The following is a 22,121-nucleotide window of genomic DNA, read 5'->3' as shown; positions in this document are numbered from 1 at the left end:
CCACATCTGTTACAATTATTTATAATTTCAGCAGTTGAAACCAACTGAGTTAGGCATCTACCATGTAAAGTAATTTACAAATTATCTGATGAGGGAGTGTTTTAGCTTTTCCTCATTTCTATCCTGCAGAAAGTGGTGCTGTAATTACAGAACACGATTTGGCTCTTTTGGGAACTTATCTTGCACTGGTAGTTGTAGTAAGATGCAGGAAGAACATATGGAGGAGCTGGTGCTTCTACTCCCTGAAGCTCGTGACCCGTCTGCCACGGAGCCCTTGAGCTGAATTTGAATGAGTGTGCACCATGGTTAATGTTCTACACATGCACCGTTTATGCCACAGAACAAATCTGATCACTGTTAATTATGAAGCAACTATAATCAGGGCTTCACATCTGTGTAATGTGAAGCTCAGTAGGCTATATTCCAATAATGTATGACTACCTTTGGGTCATAAATTGCAAGCCATATTGTCCAGATAGTAGTTACTGAATTTAAAGTAACTCCTTTGATAGAAGCCTATCACAAGGACATCTTTTTTCCCTGACTTTATTACACGGTTTTTTTTATCAGCTATTGACCAGAACATTTAAAGCATATGGCATGCATTCATTAAATAACTGTAGCACAGAGTGCTTGAGTCTAATGAAACCACTTGAGCCATAAAAAGCAGATTTAGTTAATTCTGAATTTATTCATCTATTTGAAATGCTGGACTGCAACATATTGTCTTGGGCTCTGCTGGTGAACAGCATAGTAGAACACACAATCAGTTTCTCCTTAGCAACATATTTTCTCACAACCTGCTGCAGTTTATGATACTGGAAGAGTTCAAAGAAAAATCTTGTGCCAATCTAATAACAGTAACCGAAAATGTAGAAACAACAGTCTATCAGTAAAATCCTCCTTGAGCAAACAATAAAACGTACAAATATCGGAAATTTTGGTCAGCTGGGAATACGATCGCAGGAATGGAGAAGAATCACTTTAGCACCTGTGTCCAGTTGAAACGGCAAATGTTTGAGGTCCACATTAACAGCAGTTACAGAGCAGACTGTTTGTGCACGTGGGCTAATCATAATTGTTGATGACCGCTACACTTCCTGCTCCAGAAATTGTCAGTTTCTCTTTCTCCTCTCTGCTTCAGTTCATCCAAGGACATTCACTATTATTTGCCTACTTCTCACAACTACGCCCATTTTTTTTTTAACAAAATCTATATTTTTTGGTATGCCAAAGATCAAACATATAGCACCTCCATTGGCTCTTTCATTGACTGGGGAATAATTTAGAACCTTCGTAATCAGCATGTCACATTCATTCATGAGATATTCAAGTTTGGTCGGTGAGTCATTTCAACCCTGACCATTACTGTGGCAGGTTATTCCAAGTGTATGAGAGTCATCAATACCAGAGGTGATTGTTATCAATTTGTTATCAACTCAGCAAAAAGAACATATAGGTTTTTAGTAAAATTAGAATCATATAAAATGGAACCAGGTCCTTCAGCCCAACTCAACCATGCATACCAAGATGCCCTCATCTAAGCTAGTCCCATTTGCCGACAGTTGGCCCATATCTGTCTCAATCTTTCCTATCCATGCACCTGTACCTGTCCAAATGTCTTTTAAATATTGTTATTGTACCTTCCTCAACCACTTCCTCTGGCTGATGTATATCCGTATATCAACAATTCTCTGCATGAAAAGGTTTTCCGTCAAGTTTGATTAAATCTTTACTCTCTCACAAACCCATGCTGTCTAGTTTTTTATTGCCCTGTCCTGGGACAAAGACCATGTATTCCCCCTATCTATTCCCCTCATGATTTTAACACCTCTATGAGATCACCTCAGTCATCTGAACCCCAAGGAATAAGTGCTTTCCTGCCCAACCTCTCCCTATAGCTGAGGCCTACGAGTCTTGGTAACATCCTCATAAAGCTTCCTTTTCAGCAAAATAGCATCTTTCCGATTGAAGACTTACCAAAGCTGAACATAATACTCGGTGTAACCTCACCAGCGTCTCGTGCAACTGCAGAATAACATCTCAACTTCTATACTCAATTCCCTGACATGAAGAACAATGTGCCAAAAGCCTTTTTCACCACCCTGTCTACTACTCCTGATGCCACTTTCAGGGACCTATACATGTACTCCAAGTTCCTTCTGCTCTATAACACTCCCCAGGCCTCTATCATTCACTATGAAGGTTCTAACCAGGTTTGACTTCCCAAAATTCAACATCTCAACTGCATTTGCCATTCCTCGGTCCACTTGTCCAGCTGATCAAGGTCCCACTGCGACTCTTGATAACCATCTTGACTATCTACAATACTTCTTTAGTGTCATCTGCAAACTTCCTTAACGTGCCTTGCAAATTTAAACCAAATTATTAATTTAGATAACAAACAGCAATGGGCCCAGCATCTATACCCCAGGCATACTACAGGTCAGATGCCTCCAGCCTGAAAAACAATCTGCCATCATCACCTTTTGCTTCACACCATGAAGCCAATTCTAAATCTAGTTTGCATGGTCCACCTGGATCCCAGGCAATTAACCTTCCAGATCAGCTTATCATGCGAGACCTCTATAAAGGGTTTCGCTGAACACTATATAGGCTACATCTACGACCTTACCCTCATCAACCTTCTTAGTTATTTCCTCAAATAAACTATTACATTTCTGAGCACACAACCTCCCACACACAAAATCATGCGAACTAACTAATCAATAGCTGTATTTCCAAATGTACTTATATATTATCCCTCAGAATATTCTCCAGTTACCTTCCTACCACATATGTTAGGCTTACTGGTCAATAGTTCCCAGGTTTTTTTTATTGGCAGCACTTCTTAAATAGAGGCACAACATTGGCCTCTCCCTCCAGTCTTCCAGCTCCTCACCTGTGTTAAAGGATCATTCATATATTTCAACCAGGGCTCTTGTAATTGGTTTTCTTGCTTCCCAGTGTTCTTGGATATATATTATTAGGCCAGGAAAATGTATCTATGTTCATAGATCTCAGGACAGCCAGCGCCTTCTCAGCTATTATACAGACTGTCCTCAAGATTTTTCCATTAACTTTCCATGTTCTCTCGTCTTCATGTCTTTCTCCGTGATATAAACAGGGGAAGTTTTCATTGAGGACCTTGCCCATCTCCTGCGGCTCCACACGTAGATGACCACTTTGGTTTCCGAAAGGCCTTGTTCACTCTCTAGTTACCCTTTTCCTTCAATAAATTTATAAATCACTTTGGATTCACCTTATTAAAATCTGCCATGGCTGCCTCATGCCCCTTTTTGCCCTCCTAATTACGTTCCTTAATGCCCTAAAATCTTCCATGGATACACTTGATCTCAACTGTGTGTACCTGACCCATGCCTCCTTTTTCCTGACCAGAGCCTCAATTTCTCAGCCAGGGTTCCTTACTCCTACCCACCTTGCCCTACATTAGGGTATTATGAATTTTATTTTAAAACAAATGCCCACAGGGAATGGGGATTACTACCATACCTGAATGATGTGGTGGGGTTTTGGAATAAACCACTCAAACATGTTTTAATGCCATTCCTTATGATTTGTCAAGTAAAAGGGTTTCAGGATTTTGAAAAAATAACTATGATAAAAGTCCTTGTTAGGATGGCATGTAGCAGTGATGGTCAGAATGCAGACACAAAAAGTTGGAGTAACTCAGCAGGTGTCTGGAGAAAAGGAATAGAGGAAAAGGAGTCAAAAAGGAAAAGGAATAGAGGAAAAGGAATTCAGTCTGAAGAAGGGTCTCGACCCGAAACGTCACCTGTCCCTTTTCTCCAGAGATGCTGTCTGACCCACTGAGTTACTCCAGCTTTTGTGTCTATCTTCGGTTTAAACCAACATCTGCAGTTCCTTCCTACACACATTGTCAGAATGCATCTGCCTTTCTTAATGGAAAACGTCGCGTTGAGGCGATGCTGTTGAAATAAGCCTGGAGTCTCCACACTGTATTTTTACATAGTACATATTGAAAATAATGCACTCACGTTGAAGACATGGCCATTGAGCTCAATAACAGGGAACCAACCAGGCAGCCAACCGATTATATCAAGTGGCTTGAAGACAAGTATTGGCAAACAAAAGACACAAACCAATTTTTTTAAGATGGTAACTGGCCAAGAATCTTGTTAATTTTCATAGTACCCAGCCTTTCAGCCATGATGCTGATATGGTTGGCTCAATTAAGCATCTGCTACAAAAAAAAAGGACCCTTGCAATGCTTATGCCAACATTGGCTTTCATGGTTCCACTTGCAGTGCGGAACAACTGGCTGAGCATTTTTCTTCATGAAATCAAGTGGTAAGCAAAATATGCAATTGTCATCCAGAAGACTGTCACCATAGAGGCCCTGCTATTTGTTGCATAAATCCATACTTGCAGATCTTCACGAAACAGAGACCGTATTCTGCCACCTAGTGGGATAAAATCTAAGCTGCAATATTATACAATGTAAAATGCTGCTGGAATTTCTGATTTTGATCATTTTATACAGGCTCAATAAATAAGTACGAGCATTATAGCTCTGTCACAAATCTTAATACTTTGTCTAGCTTCATCTTGTGCAGTATAGATTAAACCGTGTGATATCAGGTATAATGCTTCTTTGTCTTCTTCTTCTTCTTGCGAATGAAAAATAAATAAACCAAAGGAATAGTTCGATCTCAAGCCGGGTGTTGAGGAACCAGGTTGTTATCTCTGCATCAATGTCTGCCAGGCCCTGAGCTCCATTTGGTGGGTGGTACGGCGGACACTCAGAGATGTTGGCCATCTGTTGTTCTGCTCCGCATGCTGCCATTGAAACGCCCAACTCCAGTAAAAAGTCTGTTGAGCTTCACCCATGCTCCTCTGGGGAGGTCAGACCCTGGACAGTTTTTATCTGGTGAAGAGATGTAGCTGTGTAATGGAGATGAGGTTGCCTTCCACTCCTGTGACCACTTGGTGGCTATCCAGTATGCTTTTGTCTCAGTTGGCTGGATGGATGCTAGGAGTTGGTTTCCATGTGGAGCAAAGGGGTGACGGGACTTCAGATGGGGTGGCCTCTGCTCTCTGCTGATAGCCTGATGGAGGAGATGATCAGGGTCCATGGCACGACGAGATAGTGCCAGAGTTGCTGCTTGCCTTCTGATCCCTGCAGGCGGAATACCTGCAAGTATAGGGAGCTGCTCGACTGGGGTAGGTTGAAGGCATCCAGTGATGGTTCGCAAGGTGCTGTTCAAGCTTGTATCTCACAGGCTAGTATGTCTGCTACTGCTCCATACGGGTGCGCAGTACTTAGCTGGAGCATACACAAGAGCTAAAGCAGAGGTGCGAGGAGTTGATAGACTTAGATATAATGCATTAGATATAATGCTTAGATATAAAGCATTAGATATAATGCTAATCAATAGCCTGGATTTAAATGGCACAGTTAGCACACGAAAGCAACTGAAGAAGGGTCTCGACCCAAAACGTCACCCATTCCTTCTCCTCTGAGATGCTGTCTGTCCCGCTGAGTAACTCCAGCATTTTGTGTCTATGTTCGGCGTAACCAGTATCTGCAGTTCCTTCCTACACAAAGTATTTTACAAAGGCAAAACGTAACACCACACCAAGAGGAGTTATTAAGATGAAAAAGAGCTTCAATCGTGAAAAAAAAATGAAGGTTTTTAAGGAGGAAAAGGGTGTAAGGAAGGATATTCATAGCTTAGATTTTAGGCACCTAAAAGCACAGATACGAAGTTCAGTGGAAATGCGGCCAGGTTGGATCAGATAAAATGGGGGCTGTGGTTTGAACAGCCAGTGGACAGTAGGAAAACTCAGCTGTAGTTAAAAGGATGCTTCACATTTTTATGCCAAAGGTATCCATCTTGTAATTATGGATATATATTTTATTTAAAAGGATCTCATATTAATGGTAAATAAGTCACTGGAACTTATACTTACAAACGAGGATGATTCAAAAGTGGAAAACAGTTTGGGCAGAGTGGAACCATGTTGTGGAAATTTGATTAGGCCCAGTTAGAAGACAATGAATGGTTAAACATCTGACACTTTATTCTTGAATTTAATGAGAGGGCATCGTCAGTACTACAAGCATCAATCAGGATGGAAGAAATTATATTTTTGATTGCAAAAATATCATGAAATGGAGGCCCAAATGTTAGGCCCGAATGTTAGATGGAAATGTTGAACTCTTTTTGCAAATGTCATTGAACGTGTCTTTCCCAGGAGTCACCCACAAGGCAGCAGGATGGAGATTCAAAAGTGTAGGGTAAGGGTTGTGCCAAAGCAAAATATGCAAGTGAGGAAAAAAAGGTGGTATGACTGGGCAACAGAAAAAAAGAGAATACACTTTGCACTAATGTTTTGGGGTTTTTTGCTGTCTTTATTTTGAAATTGTATGTATAATTTCTGTATATTTTTGTGTGCCTGTGTGCCTGTCATGATGGTGCAAGCAAGATTTGTCATTGTGCCTGCGCCTCAATTGGACGTACATATGACAATAAACACGACTTGACTTGATCTTGGGTCTGAAGTGGCTGCCAGAATACATGTGTAAACGAGCACAGAAAATTAAAGTTACAGTGTAAAGCAGATGATGTGGGGTTCTAATGCAGAATGAAACAGAAGCAATAACAAAGTCCTAAGTTCATGGTGGAGTGGAATATAGACAGAGATAGCCAAGTATACTAAGGAACTAGTTTACATATCTGGAGCTGATGAAACAAATGAGGCCAGGAATTCTGTGAAGGGCTAAATATTAGTGGACAAACAAGTAGAAGTACTTTCCAAGTGCTGTGGGAGAATCAAACGCTGGCCATCGAAGTCCAGTGATTAGCTATGCAGGACAGCCGATTGTCCTGCACATGAATGGAGTCCGTGACAGACATAAAATGACAGACAATTTGCAACAATGCAGCAGAATCCAGAGCAGAAAAAAGTGCCACCAGGAATGAATCACAGTTATCTCAGCATAGTATAAAACTACCAGTAGAGAGGTAGAGCATACTGCAGCAGTTCAGAACCTAGACAGGAGACTTGCTTAGAGTACAGACTCCGAATGAAAGTACGATGGTATTGGAGGTCACTTTGATCCAGAAGCAGTGAGAAATAGTTCGGGCCTGAGGGGAAAAAAATGGATTTTCGTCCAAGGCCTAAGCAGCAGCAGCAGCAGCAGGATAAAGCTGAGAAACCAACAGCGTGTTCGAGTCAGAAGCTCAGCAGGCAATGGCAGTTTGGCTTTCAAACTGGTTTCATATGTACATTGCAAAACACACTAGCTATGGTTTATAGCTCGCAGTTTTACATTTCAATAAAAATATTCAGCACCTCTTTGCCTCACACTCAAGTGTAGCAATATATATGTTGCATGAATGTTGTGCATATTTTTAAAGAGGCATTAAAGTCCAACTCTCCAGTAAATAAAATCCAATATTCATCCCACCAACTCGCTGGATGTTAAGAGTAAGGAGCAACATATATGCAAGGGGTTTGAAGGTCACGTATGAAGTTTGAGAACAAGATTAATTTTTAAATTACACAGAATTATAAAAAGTAATGAAAAAATGAAATTATCAAAATAAAGATCTTTTTTCTTTAAACAGCTTGTTAATAGTACTTCAGTTGCTTCATTTTAATTTTGATTTGAGTTTTTTGAGGAGGTAACCAAGAAGATTGATAAAGGCACAGCAGTAGCTGTTGCCTACATGGACTTTAGAAAGGCATCTGACAATGAACCGCATGGAAGGCTAGTCCAAAGGGATGAAATCCATGGAATGCAAGGCCAGCTGACCAAAATTGGCTTGGCATTAGGAGGCGAGGGTCGTGTTGGAAGAATGATTTTCAGCAACACACAAAGGATTATGAGACAACTCCTTGTCACTCAGTCTCTATACATGTCTGCCCCCACTCCCTCCATGAGACCATCTTACGTAGCCATCATCTTGACCTGAACATATATCAGTATGTACCAACTTGAACGAGTGATTGAAGACCTAGACCTCAAACTCAAAGCTCATGGTCAACCTGGCCGCAGTTATTCCTCCCCCCTGAATGCCTCTGTCATCGTTGCAGTTGCACTTCAAAGCATTGGAGCATTAACTATGTCTCTGCAAAGTCCTATCTACAGATCTATCCATCATGTGCTCAATCCAGAACTTCCTGCATCATCTGAGAGATCTGCATTGGTCTTGTCACCCATCTCAGAACAGCAGTGGAAATAAGTCATCCTCAATCCTGAAGGATTGTTTAACAACAAAAAGGAAGGATGCACTGGTCTTTAAAACTGGGGAAATGAGATAAGCCATATAGTTCAACAATAAATTAGCTTTTTATGAAATGGCAGGGAAATTACACATGTTTTCGCAAACTAGCCTGGTATCGTATCAGATAATTCAATGGAAATATGGCACATCCTTTAACTTATGGATTAAGGGTATTGGGTTGGAGCCTTTCAACACAACAACTGTTCAATTCATGTAACCAAACATGATTTTTTTGGAAGGGCTCATGGCACGTTTGGGAGAGCAAAGCCTGGAGCTACTACAGGAGCAACTGAGAAAGGGCCAGAAAGTACCAGCGCAATTGTAGAGCATTAGCCATAAAGTTAGAACTGTTGTGAGAAGCAATGTAGTGTAGGTACCATCAACCTTGGTTGAGCCCAAATCGAGAGACTTGGAAATGGAGCTGGAAGGGTGGCACACTGGTGCAGCTGGTAGATACTGGCTCACAGCACCAGAGATCCAGGTTTGATCCTGACCTCGGGTGCTGTCTATGTGAAGTTTGCAAATTCTCCCTGCAACCGCATGGGTTTCCTACGGGTGCTCAGTTTACCTCCCACACCCAAAAGACTGCAGGCTTCTGTAAATTACCCCTCATGTGTAAGAATTAGAAAGTGGGATAACATAGAACTAGTGCAGACCCGGTGGGCTATAAGGCCTGTTTCTACACTGTATCTCTAAACTAAACTAAGTCATGTTAGACCAGATGGCAGCAAAGGAAAGTGCCCAAAGGTAGTGATGCTGGGACAACTGCTCCTTTTGGTTCATGCTTTCGGTGCTTCTTTCTTGGTTGCAGCCGTAGCAGAAATACTTAACAAAGCAGGACCAGGTGATAACACACACCCCATTTCCAGAGCTGTTCCCAAATTTCTCACATGCCAAATAGCAGCAAGTATTTGGCAGTTTAAAAATAGCCCTAACCAGGTCCAACACCCTTGGCGAAGCCAGGCAATGAGTACCAAATACTTACTTTACTCAGCATGTCATTTAGCAGCAAGTAAATTTTAATAAAAAGTACAGCCCATACAGCTTAGAAAAGAACAAAATCAGCAGGATCCGTAGATATCTAGCCCATTGAACAAAATCTGGCAGAAAATGGTCAAATATCACCTTAAAAACTTTGTTCAACATTTTCCTCATCTTATATACAGTAACACATTGTGTTATAGAATTATAGAACAAAAATAGCCATTCAACCTATCATGTCCGTGATGCCTAAAAACAAAATGTAAAAACAGCTTGCAGTCCATTGCCTTGAAGTTCCATAAGTGCTCCCTAATACTCTTACCAATTAACTTCAATCTGTCTCTCCAAGGTATTGACCTCACTGCCAGGAAAAGTAGGCCCTACTTGTTCATTCTGTTTAAATGTCTCATAATTTTAAACACTTCAATTAAATCTACCCTCAGTTCCCTTTGTTCCAAACTAAACAACTCCACCTTCCCAAACTCACCATATTTCTAAAAGTACCCAGCCCTTGCAGATCTCCTCTGACGAACAAAATCTTACAGATGAACCACATGCGAAGAGGGGAAAAGATGGACAAAATGCTGGAGTATTCCACGAGTCAGGCAACATCTCAGGAAAAAAGGAATGGTGTTGTTTCTTCAGACTTAGGATATATAGCATAGCTCAATTGAAGCATAATTAGATAAGTATATTTTAAGTTGCATCTTAAAGGAGAAAAGAGGGTGGAGAGCAGATTTGGAGAAGGAATTCTGGAGATAAGATGCAGGCAGCTGAAGGCACACTTGCTAATGGTGGAACAGTAACAAGAGGGGAGAAAAACAGGCATTGTTGATATTTTGCTTCAATTTATATGAAGATTTCGGTTTGATTCTTGGCTGGTCTCCTTCCAATATTTCAAATACGTCCCGTCACAAATGGAGAGTGTTGAGCTATTCCACACGTCATCTGGCAGGAACTGCATTTCCCATCCGTGCCACTTCTCATGCAAGCTCGCTTCCCGGCTGAAGACTTTTTTATATCTCTCACATGAACAGCTGACAGGTGAAAATGTTGACCTCTACTGAGACTTAACCACAAGAAACAGTTCTAACAACCAACATATTTAAAATTATTAGTGTACTGTCAAGTTGAAATAGAATTTTAAATTAGATCAGAATACACTCACTGTCAGACACTATGAATTAGTAATTAGATGTGTATTGTACAATAGTGCAGCTGAAGAAAACACTACATATTGATATCACCTTTGATGTAAGCAGGTTAAAGGAAAACAAAACAGCAAGCATAAGGTGCCATTCAAACATTCATTGAATAACTTCTGTAAGTACAATTAAATATTTATCAAAAATCATATCCTGTGTCCCCTCTATACCAGCCCCATCATAAAAAAATAAAATTTCTGTGAAATCGTTTGCAAGTATAGTTATGGAAATTGTAGCTACTTCATTAGATTTATGTGGGCAACTGCTGAGATGCTAAAAACGTTTTGCATTTGTCATTCTCCACAAGAATCGAGTCATTGCCTTCTAAACGTTTTCATGATTGAAATATAGTTCAGCAGAATATTATTACTCTCCATTCAATAAGGGGTTTAACCAGTAAAGTTAAAATTGTTGGCTGAATGGTTGCGAATGCATGCCACATTTTAAAAAATTCACAGACTTAATCTTGCCCTGCTTACAGAGAAGGAGACACAAGATGCTGGAATCTTGAGCAAAAAACAAACTGCTCAAGGAATTCAGCAAGTCAGAAGGCATCTATGGAAAAAACTATTTCCAGAGGTGCGGCCTGACTTGCTGTGTGTCTCGAGCAGTTTTTTTTTGTGTAATAGAAAAGGATAGAGGGTCTTCTGTCAAAGTCACATTTGAGTTTTAATGCTTCAGATGGAAGTTAATTATGCACGTTCATCCTCAGCGTAGAGAAATGGGTTCTCCCAGTTTCCTTTGGTCAATGCTGCTCCTGGAAATTGCTGCAGTGTCCAACTGCATTACAAAGTGCAAACATTTCAGTGGGGTGAACATGGAAGAACATGGAAGAAACCCTTCAGCTTAACATCCCATCTACCTGCATCTGCTCCACATCACTATTCCCTGCCTATTCATTGTTTGTTTAAATGCCTCTTAAAAATTGCTATCGTATCAGTTTCTACCAGCTCTCCTGATTCCATTCCAGGCAACTACAATTTTCAGTAACAAAATACTTGCCTCACAAATCTCACTTAAACTTTGCGCCTCTTACCTTACACCTGTGCCCACCAATCTTTGACATTTCCACCCTTAAAGGAAGACTCTATCTACCCTATCTATATCTCTCATAATATACAGTATATCTGTCAAGTTGCACTAGCTTCCAACACACAGAGAAACAATCCATATCTGTCCAATTGCTCCTTGAAGTCAATATGCTGCAATCCAGGCAAAATCCTGGTGAACCTCTTCTTACCCACCCCAAAGCCTCCACATCCTTTTCTTTGTAGCAATCAGAAATGCACACATTACTCAAAATGTCGTCAAAATTAAAATTTTATACAGCTGTAACATCACTTGCCAACTTTTAAACTCAATACCGTAATTGATGAAATCAAGCATGCCATATGCCTTCTTTACTACTCTATCAACTTGTGTTCCCACTTTCAGCGAGCTATGTGGAGAAGCTTTAATTTCTCAAGCTCACAAACCCAACAGCAATGTAAAAAGTCTACTTTTTATTTTAGACAACATGGATCTTTTCTACATTGACGCCGTTGCACTTCCCACCTCATGCGGTAGCATGAAGCTTGGCACAGGTTGCATGGTCAGCCACATACAGAGGCATGTAGCTCATCCAGGACAAATGCTATGCCAAGACTGTACTGGGAAAAATAGGACAATAATTATGATGGTGGTTACAGGAACCAGCAACATGCCAAGATGCAGATGAGGAATGTCAAAAAGATGGATCAAGAACAATTAAAGTGGGTGATAATTAGAAAATAAGATATGATGAAGCAAAGAAAAAAAATGAGCGACAGGAAAACATCTAAGCAGGTGGATAGAAAATGAGATAGAGCCTTATATTGTTACATTCATTGAAGCAAGCAACTTGTGGAACATACGTATCAGGCAAACAAAAACTTCAGAAACCAAGGAAATTACGGCTAAGCTCAATGAATCCTAAATTCACCAACCTGCCGGAAATGGTTTAATGTTCACCTAAATTGCCATGGTAGGTAACTAATGACCCCATCATCTCCTTTCTGCAGTTTTCATTATCTTGATGATGCCAGAGATGGAAAAAATGATTTGAAATCTAGGATCTGGTGTTCTGTGGAGGTAGCTTCTGGCTGTTCTCGAAAATGTTCAGCCATTACAGACCCCGTCGCAAAAGGTATATTAACCGTATAGGTAACTTAAAAAAAAACTAACCTCTCGCAGCCCCATTTTGATCGAAGTGTACCTTATACTTCAATGTTAATAATTTTCCCTCTTTATATGCACGCATCTAGCGCAATTATTAAACCCTCTGAACATAGAAAGCCGATTTTCCTGTTCAAACATTCAGCCTATAAATTGATGTAAATGCCAGTGCATGCAGGTAATATGGTAAGGCTACAAATCTACTTACTACTCTGTAAGTACATCAAAATATAAATCAAGATAGAAAACAAAAATACTTTTAAATCACATACATTAGCCTTTCCAACATTACTTCAGTGAGGACAAGTTAGCATCCCTATAGATAAAGAACAATCCCCTTAGAAGATGATTTGTGGAACAGCACCTTTATAGCAGCAACTGCAGAAATAAAGATATGAAGCATAACACATTCAAGACGATCTTAGGATACCAAGAAAATTGATAGATTTGGGTCTAGAAACTGATTTACTGCATTGCAATGAATTTAAAACAGCAATGTGCTTCAACATTGCAGTTTTTATAAGAACTATCAACAGTGATCTTCAATTGAGGTTCACAGAATAGTATTGCCTGGTTTACCTATATAATGTCACGCTGAGATAATATCCACATTTGCTATTATTCTACACACTCCACATTTTCACTGCTTCCAACATTTAACCTCGCAGCTGCTACCTCAGACCATCTCAGAGTGTCATACCACAATACTAACATCATACACGGAGCTATTTGGCTGTATTGTTGCTTCAGCTGATGTTGAAATTATAAGAGGAGGATGTAAAAGAGCTCCAAGGTGGTCAGAGGCAGTGTTGCAATGCTAATTTTTTAGGTGCCGGAGCTGTCAAACAGGGGCGTAATTTCACGTTTTGCTTGCAGGGGAGGTAAGTTTGTCTCCCAACCGGGTCAAACAAGATTATAGCCAATCACTACATCCCAGTGTATAGCTAGTACAATAAAACATATAATACTTAATTTAATAATATGACAAAATATTGCACGAATATCATGAAATACAATTATCAAGCAAGTAAAGATAAATACGGTAATCATGTATTTTTACCGAGGTGGCGGCTCAGCACCAACTCGCCCTGACTCTCCCGCAGCTCTCAGCCTTCACACACACACTCCTTACACACACCCACACACACACTCACACACACACACACACACACACACACACACACACACACACACACACACACACACACACCCACCCACACACTCACACACACACACACACACACACACACCCACCCACACACCCACCCACACACACCCACACTCACACACACACGCACACACACACACACTCACCCACACACACACACACACCCACCCACTTACCCATTCACTCACCCACTCACACACACCCACCCACCACTCACATTCACTCACTCACCCATTCACTCACTCACACACCCACTCACACACACCCATTCACCCTGAAGTCTCTGGAGGAGGAGTTTAAGGTGACTCGGGCCAGTGAGGTGATGCTGTACAGGGACTCCTGCGACCCCAAGTTGGCTCAGGCAGGGGTGGAGGTGAAAACTGGGAGGAAGTGGAGAGCCAGCGAAGCTGTGCTGCAAGTGGAGTATCGGATACGCCACAGAGTCCTGGTGGGAGCAGTGACTCGGGGAGGAGCTGGTCTGGGAATCTTCCCAACTCCCCAGTTTGACAAGGCCAAGGGGAAGGAGAGGCGTAGGCTGGTCCAGGAGGAAGTGAGGGCAGCAGTGGAGGAATAAAGGTCTAACAGAGCAGTTGGATTGAGGCAGCAGGGAGCCTGGACAAGGTGGGAGCAGGCCATGGACCGATGGGTCACATGGACTGAGCTCTGGGAAGATGAACCACAGCGTATCAAGTTCCTGGTCCAGGCAGTGTATGATGGCCTGCACAGCCCATCAAACCTCTTCATCTGGGGCAAAGCGGAATCTCCAGATTGCCCGCAATGCTCAGGCAAGGAGACATTGGAACACATCCTGAGCTGTTGCCCAAAGGCTCTTGGGCAGGGCCGGTACACCTAGCATCACGACCAGGTTCGTAAACCCATTGCAGAAGCCATCAGCATGGGAATCAGCAGCTGCAGACGAGCACGGCCCACCACCCAGATGATCACCTTTGTGAAGGCCGGAGTGCAGCTGCCAAGAACCACATCAGCCAGGAATCCGTCAGGAATCCTGGCGACTATGCAGGACTGGCAGCTTTCTGTAGACCTGATGAAACAGCTAGTTCCCACAGCACATTGCCAGGACCACCCTGAGGCCAGATATCCTCCTGGTCTCAGAGGCGACCAAAAACACCGTCTTGTTGGAACTGACTGAGCCATGAGAGGACCGTCTGGAGGAGGCCCACGAGAGGAAGATGGCCAAGTATGAAGATCTGGTCATAGACTGCCGCAAGCAGGGCTGGAAGGCAAGGTATATGCCCATCGAGGTTGGCTGCAGAGGTTTTGCAAGGCAATCGCTCTACAAAGCCTTGAGTGCACTGGGCATCAACGGAATGGAGAGAAGGGCCATCAAGAACACCACAGAGGCAGCAGAGAAGGCCTCGAGTTGGCTCTGGATCAGGAGAGGAGGGCCATGGGGAGGAGCGAATGCCACCTGAACACGTCGTGGTCTGATCAACCACGGCTGGGTCGCCTGGGTGAGGGTGTCTGATGTTGAAAGACCCAAAATACCCAATGAACCCAGGTTACATCACTGATGTTGTGTTCAGGAGCATCAATAGATGCATTTTTATCAATCAAACGCACCCATTCACACTCACCCACCCATTATCACACATCCATTCTCGCACACGCCCACTCGCACACGCCCCCACACCCTCACTCACACACACACACCCACTCACACACACACACACCCACACACACACACACCCCACACACACCCACCCACTCACCCACCCACCCACTAACACTCACCCACTCCAAACTGGTCCCTCCACCGAAACTCCTCGACTCGACCGCCCACCCGCCCACAGGCCGGAGCTCCACTGTTGGACAGCAGCACCGCTTGCCCGACCACCACGAGGCCGAGATGGCCAACACAAGGAGCAGCAACAACACGGCCAAACCCAGGATTGGAGTCGGACCACTGACACTGCCGCCCGCAGCTGCCGACTCTCACCGCCTCCCGGGCGGGACCACCGCTGTTGTCGCCGGCCTTCACTGTCTCCCCGGACACCGATGCTGCTGCCGCCGACCCGTATCTCTACTCCACCAGCGACTCCGTCGACCCTCGCCTATCCACTGGCCACCAGCGGGCCAGAGCCGACACTCGCCTCACCAGAGTTCCAGGTGCTGCACTGGGCCCACAACCTCCAAGATGTAGACAGCACGTTGTCTAACTCTGCTGGGTGTGTCCTAGTGCTCCACCCCCTCCTACAGGGAAGACCCAACAGTAGTGATGGGTCTTCCCCTTCCCCCTCTTTTAATCATGTTACCCCAACCACCGCTCCTTAAAATTCCCCGCTTTGTCTTTTTTTTTTTAAAACAGAGGTGCCCGAGGCGGAGCGGCGCTCTGGTGAGCTCCGGCTGCACTGCACCTCTGCTCAGAGGAATTTCTATAGCACTCATGAAGAACAGTGTCTGCAGGAGGCACATTCCTTGTGCATGGGAACTAAAAAGTCTGTCCAGGCACTTCCCAACAGAGATTCCTCAACCCATTAACTTTTTATCTCTGTACATTGAGCTAGTAATATAAACCAGTACCTTACCTGCTCTACACCAGTTGTCAGACGCAGTGCAGTTTGTTTAGAATCTAAAGCCTCTTGGAGCTTTTGCAAAAGTTGGCTTATTTGTTGCTCCTTTTGATATAGTTGAGCTCTCAGAGTAAAGTGTTCTTGTTGCTGTTGTGCCTCACTGGTTTTCAATGCATCGTAATGCATGTTTAACTCACTGTAGTTCTAATATGAAAAAGATATTCAACCAGTAATTAAAATACACACATAGGATATTCATAAATATGGTTAGATATAATTAATTCCATGCAGGGGGATATGGTCAACACCTCAAATATTTCAGTCTTGAAACACCATAGGTGCACACCCACAAACAAGCCTGACGAGATGGAATCTATGTGATCACAATGGCATGAGCCATCTCCTGATCAGGAAGACTGATGCCAATTGGCAACACCCCGTTGCGCTGCCACTGATTGCCGTGGATAATAGATTATAGTTTGCTCCACCAAATAATGCATGTGTATATCTTTTGGGTTGTGTACATTGCTCCTTACAACCTCACCTGCAGAAAATCTCTTCTTCATGCACATTTTAAATCTCATTTTAAAACCCATCTCTTTAACCAAGCTTTTAGCCTGTTCTAATATCTCTGTATGATCCTTGATGTCAAATATGTCTGATAATACTCAAAAGTTCATTAGTGATAGGAGCAGAATTAGGCCATTCTGCCCATCAAGTATGCTCCATCATTCAATCGTGGCTGATCTATCTCTCCCTCTGAACCCCATTCTCCTGCCTTCTCCCCATAACTGCTGACACCCGAACTAATCAATAATCTATCTATCTCTGCCATAAAAATATCCATTGACTTGGCCTCCACACCCTCTGTGACAATGAATTCCGCATTCACCACTCTCTAACTCCTGTGAACTTCCTTAGATTGTTTTCTTATATTGAGTGCAAGGTATTGTTGTCAATGTAATGTTTAATATTATTTGTGCCCCTGATGCACTAAAGTTCAAAAGAAACAAGAACACAAGAAAATGGCAGTAGGCTACAAGGTCCCTAAGCCTGTCCGACCATTCAATGTGATCATGGCTGATTTATACTGGTCCTAACTCTTCTGTGTCCGTTCCTCTTAACATTGTGATTGTCGGAGCCAGTGCTGGGCATGTTACTGTGATAATGTTAGAATTTAAATTGTAGCATCACTTCAAAATTACTTCCTCCATGAGGCACAATTCCCAAATAAGTGATGGTACAAATTCTTATAAAAGAATGTGGAAAACAGAAGATGAAAAGATTAGGTTGTACGGTCATATGAAATAGGAGGAGAATTAGGCCATTTGGTCCATCAAGTCTACTCCGCCATTCAATCATGACTGATCTATCTCTCCTTCCTAACCCCATTCTCTTGCCTTCTCCCCATAACTTCTGACACCTGTGTTAATTATGAATCGATCTATCTCTGCCTTAAAAATATCCACTGACTTGGCCTCCACAATAAAGAAATTTCTCCTCATCTCCTTCCTAAAAGAACGTCCTTTAATTCTGAGGCTATGACCTATAGTCCTACTCTCCCACAAGTGGGAACATCCTCTCCACATCCACTCTATCCAAGCCTTTCACTATTCTCTATTAGGGTCTATTTGGTATACCTCTTCTCTATTTTTCTGGCAGTCCTTTGTTACAAAGATAATGGTTTTGTTGACCAATCAGAGCAATCACCATTGATGGTTTAAGAACAGACCCTAGCCGAAAACAAGAAAAATCCCAGGGGCAAAATATATTTGGGAGGCCCTGTACCCCTCTCAAATTATAGTTATGTGCCCCTCTTAAATGATACTTCTCTTCTATTTTCCTAAATATTAATTTACCAAAAAAATATAATTGACATTTCCCCTAAAGAGCACTTTTTATTTGCACTGTGTTAAAGCAAGCTTCCATAAATTGCTGCTGCCTCGCTGAAACAATAAGGGAAAACCAGGACAACAACTTCAAGTTTGTGGGTGTGCACATCTCTTTTCTTTTTCCCATTCTCCCTCTTTCCCCCCCCCCCCCACTACAATCAGCCTGAAGAAGGGCTCTGACCCGAAATGTCATCTATCCTTGTTCTCCATAGATGCTGCTTGAACCACTGAGTTACTCCAGAACTTTGTATCCCTTTGTGTAAACTGTATCCCTTTGTGTAAACCAGCATTAGCAGTTTGTTGTTTCTATCGAAAGTCCACAATTCCCACTTGCCTCAAAAAGACAGTCAAAATTATTGAAGATCCACATCATTCCTGAGTGTACTCACTCCTACCATCAGGAGGGTTTATGAGTCTGAAAATTGTAACTACCAGATTCAAGAATAGCTTCTTCCCAACAAGAACATTAGGTTCTTAAACACTGCACAACACTAACCTCAACTATGAACATCAGTGGACGGTTTTGATTTCATTAAGAGCTACGGGCTTTTTTGCTCTAGATTTGTAGTTATTAATTTATTGATTATTATTATTATTTGTGTATGTTGTGTTAACTATCCTGTCATGCTGCTGCATTGTTCTGTTGATGGTACATATGATAATTAAACAGTCTTGAATGTTGAACGTTGGCAGGATGAAAAACCACAATACGTAAGAATATTTTAGACTTTAGAGATACAGCGTGGAACAGGCCCTTCAGCACACTGAGTCCGCGCCGACCAGCGATCACCTTGTTCACTGTTTTAGGTGTTAAAGAAAGAAAACTGGCATTCTGCTTAGTGCAGAATGCAAGTTTTCTTTCTTTAACACTGAAAACAGCGAACAAGGTGATCGCTGGTCGGTGCGGGCTCGGTGGGCCTGTTTAAAAACCACATGGCACACATGATGATTTCAGAATATTTTAAAATGTCAGTTACCCAAAAACAATGCCAGAAATTAGTGCATTCCTACACTACCTGGCTGATACCTCTGGTTGATAGGCATGACTTCAATATATTAGTTGAAGGCTATTTAGAAAGTTAAAGGGGGACATAAAATATATTTATCTCTCCCATTGTCCAATGAAACAACTATATATTTGAAGTAAACTACAAAGGAATGAACTAGTAGGTGAGGAGCTGAGGTATTGCCTGCAGCGCCTTCAACGTCAGCTGCAGGAGGTGCCTCCTGAGACACAGAGGCAGTCGGACAAGGAGAGGGATATCGGTTGGTGGGCCAAGCTGGCCGAGGGAGATGGAGGAGGCCCTGTAGCAGCCTAGGGCTTACCTGGATCGGGAGTGCTCCAGTACATCCAGCATGTGGCCCGGGCACTTGACTTTTATTTTTAAATGGCGCAGAAATATGTCAACGGGTGCAAGAATTTCACTATGCAGTGCATACGCGACAACAACAAAAAAAACATTGAAGGCTCTGTGGGTTATGGAAGGCTTGATTTTAAAAATCCAACTTTAACCAAATTCTTCCAAAAATCTTTTAAACAATTTTCCAGATAAGTGATGATTACAGAAATGCAAATATCTTCAGGATTATGGAATAGGGGGAGCAACTAGTTAATTCAAAAGGCAACCAGATTTCAAAACAAAACTATTTAGGCTGAGCTCCTATCAGTAATCAAATAGATACATTACCTTTAAGAATACAGCAGTGAGTTCACAACAGGAGGCCACTGAAGAGTTTTACTTTGGAAACTGACAAGGCAAATCTCTTCTGCTAATATTCATTGATGCTGCTCAAAAATGAAAGAAAGATACAAAACGCTGGAATAACTCAGCAAAGTACCCTCAACATGTATGAGTCTATGAAAGTGCCATGTGATTTCCAAAAGTAAAAAACTATTTGAAACTATTAAAAATTGACTTTGCTAACAGTAATGTTTCCACTAACCTTTTGGTAAGTCTTAGTCTCTGAAGCATAAGCATCCTCCTGATTCCTCATCACCTTCTGGGTTTCTAGGCTCAGTGCCTGTAGTTGTTGGATGAGTTCAGCTTGTTGGGCTGCATGATCAATGCTTTCTTTGTACAAACCCTGCAAGTCCAGTAACTCCTTCCTGTGTGAAGTATTTATGAACAAAAAATATAAATATAATCTCTTGACAGCTGCAGAAACACAATTACTAAATTGATGGTTAATTGGGAACTCAACATTATAGGTTTTTGACATCACCACCAACTAGACTGACAAACAACATTTAACAAACCAATCAATGCTAACATTTTATTATACATGTACCATGAATAAACTTCATTGGCTGAATCTAGGAAAACCATCTTTATGTGGACAGAAACTTCCATTTTTTTTTTAACAGATCCCAGATTGTTTTCTTCATGAACCCATTAAGATTATTTTAAAATGGACTTCTCAAAATATGTTCATTATCTTACCATACGACTTTCAAAGAATCGGCCGACAGCTTGCCTTTTCAGAAATTAACTGAGCTGACCACTGACCACTACCTCCCCTTCATCATTCGATCTCCAATGTTTTTTGCTGAGTATTTGCCATGCAAATCCAGATTGTGTCATGTCTACTATTGTATCCTATTTGTCATTGGACAGTTTTGGCCTTACATTTTTAGAATGTTACACTTCTTTGTAGGGAATCTTGCTAAAACGGCGATTTAATAACGCTGCGGCATAGAGAGCAGGCTTTATGGATCTGAATTAACATGGGATGCAACAGGGTTTCTCCATTACCAATCAGGTTGCACAACATGGATTCAATGTTTAATTGGTTACAGATAGAGAAATAAGAGGGAAAGGAGGATAGGAAGAGAAAATGAAAGAAATAGTAAAACAAAATGAAAAGCAAAATATTGCAGATGTTGGATATCGAAGAGAAATAGAATGAATACTCAGCTGTTTCAGGTATGTGGAAACAGAAACTGAGTTAAAATTGTAAAAGTTGAATGTACAGTTGCAAAGAAACAGAAGGGGCAGAGAGAAGAATAGTAATGGACTCTCACAACTGTTTTATTTTCCACACCTTCTCCAATGCCCTCTGCTCTTTACAGTTTTTAATAATAATAATAATAATTTTATTTGTTAAGCACCTTAAAAAACAACCAAAGCTGACCAAAGTGCTGTACAGAAAAAAGAAAACAAGCAAGACATCATAAAACAGGCAGAACAACAGAACATACAGCTAACACGAGGCGCATAAATTACATACGAAAATCCAAACAATAAATTAAAATACATAAAACACGAGTACGAACCTCGCAGCAAAACCAAGCAAATAAAGTAAATAAACAATTCAACACCTTACTGGTCTACAAAGGCCACGGAGAATAGATATGTCTTCAGGAGCGACTTAAAAACAGCTAGAGAAGGGGCCTGTTTAACGTGCAGAGGCAATTCATTCCACAATCTCGGAGCCGACACAGCAAAGGCATGGTCCCCTCTGAGTTTAGGTTCCCCTTATCCACATATTCATTCCCACCTCCCCACATTCCATGGATCATCCTCAGGAACATCTGACACTTCTAACAAGATGTACATTATTCAGTCACATGTTCCTTGCTATTCAAAAGATCTACTTATGCCAGGTCACACAGGTCTTCTTCCATCTCTACCAACACCCATTCCCCATTCTCACTGCATTTGCAGGTTCTGAATAATTGTTTTTCTATCTCTCCTCTTTCCTATCATTCAAGAACCCAAGCACTCCTTCCACGTGACACCGCAATTCACTATATTTCAAAAGATTCAGCATATTGCATTTGTTTATCATGATTTAGTCACTATAGAAACTGATGCAGTGGTTGATTGCTTTGCAGGATGCCTCCGATCCATTCAATAGTTACCAATCATTTTAAT

The 22,121-nt window shown here is 41.8% G+C and overlaps 1 protein-coding gene across 8 annotated transcripts in view; it reads right to left on the bottom strand.

Annotated features, from left to right (window-relative positions):
• cntln (centlein, centrosomal protein) overlaps nt 1-22,121 on the bottom strand; it is a 369,478-nt gene that overhangs the window by 264,444 nt on the left and 82,913 nt on the right. For 7 of the 8 annotated variants that reach the window (XM_055632370.1, XM_055632366.1, XM_055632367.1 and 4 more), the window contains 2 exons: nt 20,191-20,353; nt 16,370-16,558 (listed from right to left, as the gene is read on the bottom strand). In XM_055632370.1, coding sequence (XP_055488345.1) covers nt 16,370-16,558; nt 20,191-20,353 — 352 coding nt within the window. The remainder of the gene's footprint in view (nt 1-16,369; nt 16,559-20,190; nt 20,354-22,121) is intronic. The other variant, XM_055632364.1, reaches the window with a different exon arrangement.

Source organism: Leucoraja erinacea, chromosome 3 (assembly GCF_028641065.1).
Source record: "Leucoraja erinacea ecotype New England chromosome 3, Leri_hhj_1, whole genome shotgun sequence".
NCBI lineage: Eukaryota > Metazoa > Chordata > Chondrichthyes > Rajiformes > Rajidae > Leucoraja > Leucoraja erinaceus.
This window is presented reverse-complemented; position numbering and strand designations above follow the sequence as displayed.